The following is a 7,609-nucleotide window of genomic DNA, read 5'->3' on the forward strand; positions in this document are numbered from 1 at the left end:
CCACACATTAATAATTTGCCTTTTGTTTTTTTAGTTTTTAATCATTGATATCATTATTAATTGCCAATTTTGTTCTATTTTGTTATACAATACACCAATACTTAATCCCGGAAAGCAAAATGAACAAAAATAAATGCATTAAAAAATAAACATAATCAATGCATAAATAAATGCATGCATGCATAAATTAATACATAAAAAATATAAATATGAATGAATGAATAAATAAATTAAATAAATAAATAATGTAATGTAAAAGTGGTCCCCCATATGAAGGGACAAGAGCTTTTTTTATGCGTTTGTATATATATATATATATATATATATATACTATTTTTTTTTCAAAACAAAGTATATTTTATCAGATTTTTTTAGTGCCGTCAAAATTTGTGCGTTAATGCAGGTGATTAATTTTTTTCAGTTTAACGTGTTAAAAATATGTAATGCAATTAACGCATCGAAATTAATCAGATTGTGATTAATTTCAGAAAAAATGTGCGATTAATTAGTAATTTTTTTTAAATCTATTGACAGCACTAATATTTTTATATAATTCTATAATACATTTTATATATTTTTTTACCATATTTTTACCACCAAGTTTTACCATTTAAGGTTTTTGTTAATACTAATAACCAGATCTATTGTGGTCTATCAAAATGCAACCATTGTAGCTGGTTATTGTTGAATGAATTATAAAGAATTAGAGGCTTTTGTCATCTCTTGTTCTTGCAGAAATAATCTAGCTTTTGGAAGATGAATCCAGTGAACAAAAATCTTTTAGTACAGTACTCTGGAAGAGTGAGAGCGAAGGAGAGCGAGAGAGATGGGAAATGAAGCCAGCTCCACTTAAGAGCTTCATTCACCCAGTCCTTGAAGCGCGGGCCCTCAACAGGACTTCAGATCGATAAAAAACAAGCACCCAAATGAGCAAAAAAAGGACCCCCTCTTCCACTTTCTCCCGCTGTAGTAATTTCCTCATTCTCTTTGCTCCCTTTGTGATCGATGAGGGAAAAATTGGGCTATGATCAAACCCGTCAGTCTTCCGGTCACTCGCTGCAGCGCAGGGCTACGACTCCGGCAGGTTAATTAATAGATGGATAGGCAGGCGCCGCTACCCCGGCATCATTTGAGCGACGGAGAGACGGAGGGGGGAAGGTGATATTTATCTAAATTCCAATTACCCTCATCTGAGGCGTTTGATGTTGTTGCAGGGTCAGCTCTCGGCAGGCTGAGCAAGCACTCTGCATTTCAAACACTCAAGTGCGCCGCGAGGACATCCCCGCCTAGGGAGAAGAGTACACATCTTAAAACGTGCCCTTCTGAAAGCCATTTAAGTTCACCACTGATTTTTTTTTTTCTAGACAGGCAGAAAAGTGCACCTGTTTGCAGGGCAGCGCTCGCCCAGTCTGAATGCTGCTGGTATTTTTGTAGCCCATCGTCCCCATTCGTCCGATTATCGAGAGATATCTGTGGGATTTCAGTGTCATTTTGGCTAAAAGACCCCAGAACAATCAATGCCACGGCTGGTCGTTCCTCTAATCCAGTGTAAAAGTTCCTCCACTCTTCCATTTTCCACCCCTGCATTAGTGTTGATGGATGGAAGCTGTAGTTAGGCAGAAAGAGCGCTGGGTGCTTGGCCTTAGTTTGTGGCAGAAGATAATTTTTCCTCTTGAGGTTTAAAACAAGAGTTTTTTAGCTCACTGTGACACATTTAATCTAGTTATACACCAATCTGTCAATATTTGACTATTTTGAGATGATCGACATTAGCAGATAACTGTCTGATTAGCAACGCTGCAGTGATCATTTTGCATTGTTTCATTTAAAAAAAAAAATGCTTTTAGGTCATTTTGAATGTATATTGTGATATGTTTTTTGAATTATTTCTTATTTTATCTCATTTTTATCTTAATTATGCACACACACACACGCATGTGTGTAAAATTAAATCTTAAAATGTAAATATTGTTAAATCGTATTCGTATATATATCTATGTATATATGATACATTTTATAAATTGAAATAACATAATATATTTATATAATAATATTGCTCTTTAAATAAATAATTTATTTTAATAATTTCTTATTTAATTTGTGTGTGTGTGTGTGTGTGTGTATTTAAATAAAATTGTAATTAAAATATTTTAAATAGTATGTTAATTGTTAATCGTTTAAATTGTATGTATACTGTGTGTGTATATATTTATAAATCTATTTATATAGTGCATATATATATATATATACATATAAGTATATGTACATATAAGTATATCTGTGTTTATATATGATAGTAAATCTGATAAATTGTAAATTGTAATTATATATATAATTTATATAATATTACTTTTGAGTCTTTTAATTGAATTAGACAAATATGATACAAATTTAAAAGTAAGAAAAAAGCAAAAATTCACTCAAATATTTAAGAATTTTTAAACAAGCTGTGTGTGTGTGTAATCTGAAACTGAGATTTTACATTTAAATTTTTTGTCTAGTAAACAAATTAAATGCAGTTTATGACACAGATGCTGCTAGAATATATTCTCAGCATCTGGATTTGTTTGAGAGATTCACATGAAGTACCCACAGATAGTTTCCTTTAGGGCTGTGCGATTAATCGAAATCGTCATAAAATCGCGATTTGAGCTTGCGCGATTTCTAAATCGCTTCATAGCACGATTTTCCGTGCCCCCGACCTCCCGCAGTATGCTATCCGAACCAATCAGAATGCAGCGCGCCTAAATGGAGCACAAGAACAGAACAGAACAGACCGGGCGGGCATACAAATGTAACGCCAGGTTCACACACTCCGTCTGTGGTGCGTATTTTTTCCGCGCCCATGTTAACAGATCAGAGCGTTCACACTGCACGCGATTGCGGTCCGGCAGTGCGCTCCAGGAGCGGTGCGTCTGCAGCAGTCATGCTGCGATTGTTTCCGCACGGAATCTATTTCGCTGTGCTATACGTGCTGAATTAAAGTGACAGCGCATTATTCGCTGTAAAATTTAACATGGATTGACACGGAAATTTAGTAATTACACAATAAATGCATATAATTAAAGTCTACTGTTTCACAGTCAACACATGGCTTTTTGGCTAGATTTAAAACAAGGAAAAGTGCACTTTTAGTTAAACAAGGCAATAATAATTTAAATAAAATTGTAATTAAAATATTTTAAATAGTATGTTAATTGTTAATCGTTTAAATTGTATGTATACTGTGTGTGTATATATTTATAAATCTATTTATATAGTGCATATATATATATATATACATATAAGTATATGTACATATAAGTATATCTGTGTTTATATATGATAGTAAATCTGATAAATTGTAAATTGTAATTATATATATAATTTATATAATATTACTTTTGAGTCTTTTAATTGAATTAGACAAATATGATACAAATTTAAAAGTAAGAAAAAAGCAAAAATTCACTCAAATATTTAAGAATTTTTAAACAAGCTGTGTGTGTGTGTAATCTGAAACTGAGATTTTACATTTAAATTTTTTGTCTAGTAAACAAATTAAATGCAGTTTATGACACAGATGCTGCTAGAATATATTCTCAGCATCTGGATTTGTTTGAGAGATTCACATGAAGTACCCACAGATAGTTTCCTTTAGGGCTGTGCGATTAATCGAAATCGTCATAAAATCGCGATTTGAGCTTGCGCGATTTCTAAATCGCTTCATAGCACGATTTTCCGTGCCCCCGACCTCCCGCAGTATGCTATCCGAACCAATCAGAATGCAGCGCGCCTAAATGGAGCACAAGAACAGAACAGAACAGACCGGGCGGGCATACAAATGTAACGCCAGGTTCACACACTCCGTCTGTGGTGCGTATTTTTTCCGCGCCCATGTTAACAGATCAGAGCGTTCACACTGCACGCGATTGCGGTCCGGCAGTGCGCTCCAGGAGCGGTGCGTCTGCAGCAGTCATGCTGCGATTGTTTCCGCACGGAATCTATTTCGCTGTGCTATACGTGCTGAATTAAAGTGACAGCGCATTATTCGCTGTAAAATTTAACATGGATTGACACGGAAATTTAGTAATTACACAATAAATGCATATAATTAAAGTCTACTGTTTCACAGTCAACACATGGCTTTTTGGCTAGATTTAAAACAAGGAAAAGTGCACTTTTAGTTAAACAAGGCAATAATAGATGGCACTCGTGGTGGTAGTTAAACAAAGTTATATTTATTGAGTTTAAACGTGAATATGTCTATGAAAGATTGTATTACTGTACTGTGATAAAAGAGAATCACAATGCTGAAAAAGCATTTTCAGAAACAACGTTTGGATTTGAAATCAAAATAATGGATAAATGTTGTGTTTGTGGTAAACAGCCGCGGATCAGGAGCGGACTGCAAACACGTCCTGTGCGCAAAGCAAAATGAGTCCGTGCTGCTTCTGCACCGCATACACATACTGTATACGCACTGCAGACGGAGTACGTGTGAACTTGGCGCAACAAATCTAGTTCAACATCTGAGGCAACGCCACAAAGAGATCTATGACCAATGCATGGCAAAAAAAATCCCTGGACACGGGATTTTATTATTTTTTTCTGCCATATGTCTATTCTAGAGACATTTTGTTACACCTTTACTTAGTGATTATTTTGCCTTATGTCTGTTCTAGAGACATGTTACAGCTTTTTGATAAAGCTCTAACTAGTTTTCTTTTGGAAATGTTTCAAATTCACAATGAATGCATTAATGTTTCAAAATTACGTCACCTTCCTATTCAAAGTGTTCGAGCAAATAGCAGCTCAAGTGAGCTTTCGTGTCATTGATGCGGGAGCAGTTCAGTTCATAGCGTGCGGGTAAGCTGTGAGATTTGTGAGAGAAAATCGCCAAATGGCTAATAAAAAGTTGTACCGTGAGGATGTTTTGCAAATGTTATTCGCAAGTTCAAACAACCATTCAATATCTATTATTTCATGAATATTATGACATTCAAGAGGGCCGCCCCCTGATTACGTCATAATATGCAAATTAGATGAGTATATTTACACCCCACATAAACTTTCGGTCATGCCCAACATGTTTCTAATTTACAGTAGATCTCTATCTTTAAGCCCTTTCAAGCCACAAGCTTTTGAAATCTTGATGTCAAAATCCAGCATTTTTCCAAAAAAAAACCCTGGCGCCTAAAGGGTTAAACTAGTCATAAATTTAGTTCTCTTTGTGATGTTCTCTTCCATAAATGTGAACATGTAAGACTTTCGTGAACATTTAAAAAAAAAAAGTGTTTTTTTTTTATTTATTATTTTTAAATTTTTTTATTTACCTTCAATACGGTTCACTGATGCTTGGGCCCTATTGAAGCCCTACTGTCTTCTTTTCTGTTTACACTGAAGGAAAACTCATACAGGTTGACATGGATGTTAGTTAACTATGTGTTAAGTTGATTTTTATTTTTGGGTGAACTCTTTAAGTGATTCGAATCAATTAAATTGTGAACAATACACGCCGTCTCTCTTTTTCCATTGAACTGCTTTCTACTTTCACGAATTGATCCGATTCCACGAGGGTATCGCAAAACCTGGTGGCTGGTGTTAAACCGATCCGTTTAAACGAGGGAACTCTGTAGCCAAAGGCTGCGAAAAACGACACTACAGCTGGTGGCGCATGAATTGACGAATCGCAGACAGAGTCCGTCGTGTTTCTAGGCCTTCTGTCCTGCTGCCCGGGTAGATGTGGGCTCTGACTTGGCCGGCGATATGTGACACCCAATATGGCAGCCTTCGACTAATTGATGCCACCTTGTCAACCCTAATTACTGCAACTGCTGCAATGAGGAGGCAGCTAATTAACAGACTAACGATGTTTGTCACTTCAGACCGACCCAGATATTTAGGAGACGGCCCAAGTCCGCTGCCAGTGCATCTGTTTCGGGTGTTTTTTTTTCCACCTCGCACCTTCTTTCGCTTCTTTTTCCCATTTTGATCTCTCTGCTGTTTCCCAAATGCCATTTCGTACCTTTTCGGTGGGAATTTAGTTTACTTGCAGCTTGGTTTCAATCTCCTATCACATTGCCGTCAGAATTGATTAGGACCGAGGCGCGCGCTGACGTTCCGCGGGTAGGGAAATAGGTGAGCTCTCTGACTTTAAATGCGGTTGTCAGCCGCTCTCTGTGTTTTTTCCCTCAGTCGTCACTTCAAAGATGTTTTGAATTTGACATATTTAGAGCTCGCTTTTTACCCAGCAAGCTCAACTACACTAATTATCAGTGTGAGGAAACAGAGGAGTCGCTAATGATGAGGCAGCGGGGGTTCGAGTGTGTGTGTGTGTGTGTGTTGTTAAAATGTAATTGATTTTTATCGCACATCTGATCAGATGCTGTAATCTCTCTCCGCTGCCGCGTTCGCTCAAAGTTCTGCGTTCGTTTTCTAGGTCAGCCAAAGAATTCTGCATTCATGAGGAAAATTATAATACTGCGTGTGTCAGTGATAATCAGATGTGTAAGTGATGATATGCCGCCAGCCAGAAACACTGTGAGTGGTAAAGTCACAGTAAAATACCTGGAATCTAAAATCAAACACTATGAAAATGCTTCTTTTTTTTTTGTGTGATCCAAGTATGTTTAGTGAGGAAATAATGTAAGGTGGGATTTGATTTTATTTGTTTTGATTGAAAAGTGGGCGGGTGCATAACAAAATACAGTAAAGTGATTGGATGGGAGAGTCTCACTGGAAATTGCAAATTACAAAGAAACGGCAAGTAACAGTGAATTAAACATGAAATATTGAAGTAGAAAGACTAAAATAGTATTTTCCATTAATCTTGGTTTTATGACTTTGAAAAATCATATTTTATTGTATAGGAGGTATGGAAATGTTATGTGTTAATAAACGATTACAAAGACACACTGAGGGATCGTTCAAAATCAGATTTCGAAGAAACGTTTGATTCCATGTTGAATTGAACTCAGTCTTTTATTTGGTTTTCAGATTCGAGTGGATGGTATACCGCCGCCTTCGGAGAACGCTCTGCTGTATGAGACGGTCCCCGTCGTGGAGGGAAGCCCGATTCTCCGTGACATGGTGTTCAGTCCTGATTATCAGTACATCTATCTGCTGAGCGACAAACAGGTGAGAATTATTCTGAAAGTGAACGATTCTGATGAGGTGAGGCAACTAATACTAGGAAAAATATATGCATGTCTATTGGACAGGCTTTGTCTCTTTTAGACAGCTCTTTCTTTGTTTTCATTTATCAGGGATGATCCAAAATAGGAATTTTGGCTCATACTGATAGCCGGTGTTTATCTTATTTGGCCGATAATGATTTTTCGCAATGTACAGTAGAAAATTGTTTTTATTTATTTTGAGAAAAAATAAGGAACAAATCTACTTGCTATATCTGCCAAAACAGATTATTTAAAAAATATACAATACTGTTCAAAAGTTTTGGTAAGAAATTAATACTGTTGCTCAGCAAAGATGCATTAAATGGATCCAATGTGAGTTTTTTATATATACAGTGGGTACGGAAAGTATTCAGACCCCCTTCAATTTTTCACTCTTTGTTATATTGCAGCCATTTGCTAAAATCATTTAAGTTAATTTTTTTTCCTCATTA

At 36.2% G+C, this 7,609-nt stretch overlaps 1 protein-coding gene across 1 annotated transcript in view; it reads left to right on the forward strand.

The window, feature by feature from the left end:
- Positions 1–7,609, forward strand: part of plxna3 (plexin A3) — a 203,634-nt gene that overhangs the window by 70,740 nt on the left and 125,285 nt on the right. The window contains exon 4 of the mRNA XM_016440111.1: positions 6,979–7,119. Within this exon, the coding sequence (XP_016295597.1) occupies positions 6,979–7,119 (141 nt within the window). The remainder of the gene's footprint in view (positions 1–6,978; positions 7,120–7,609) is intronic.

The sequence above is a fragment of the Sinocyclocheilus anshuiensis genome, unplaced genomic scaffold (assembly GCF_001515605.1).
Source record: "Sinocyclocheilus anshuiensis isolate Anshui unplaced genomic scaffold, SAMN03320099.WGS_v1.1 scaffold71, whole genome shotgun sequence".
NCBI lineage: Eukaryota > Metazoa > Chordata > Actinopteri > Cypriniformes > Cyprinidae > Sinocyclocheilus > Sinocyclocheilus anshuiensis.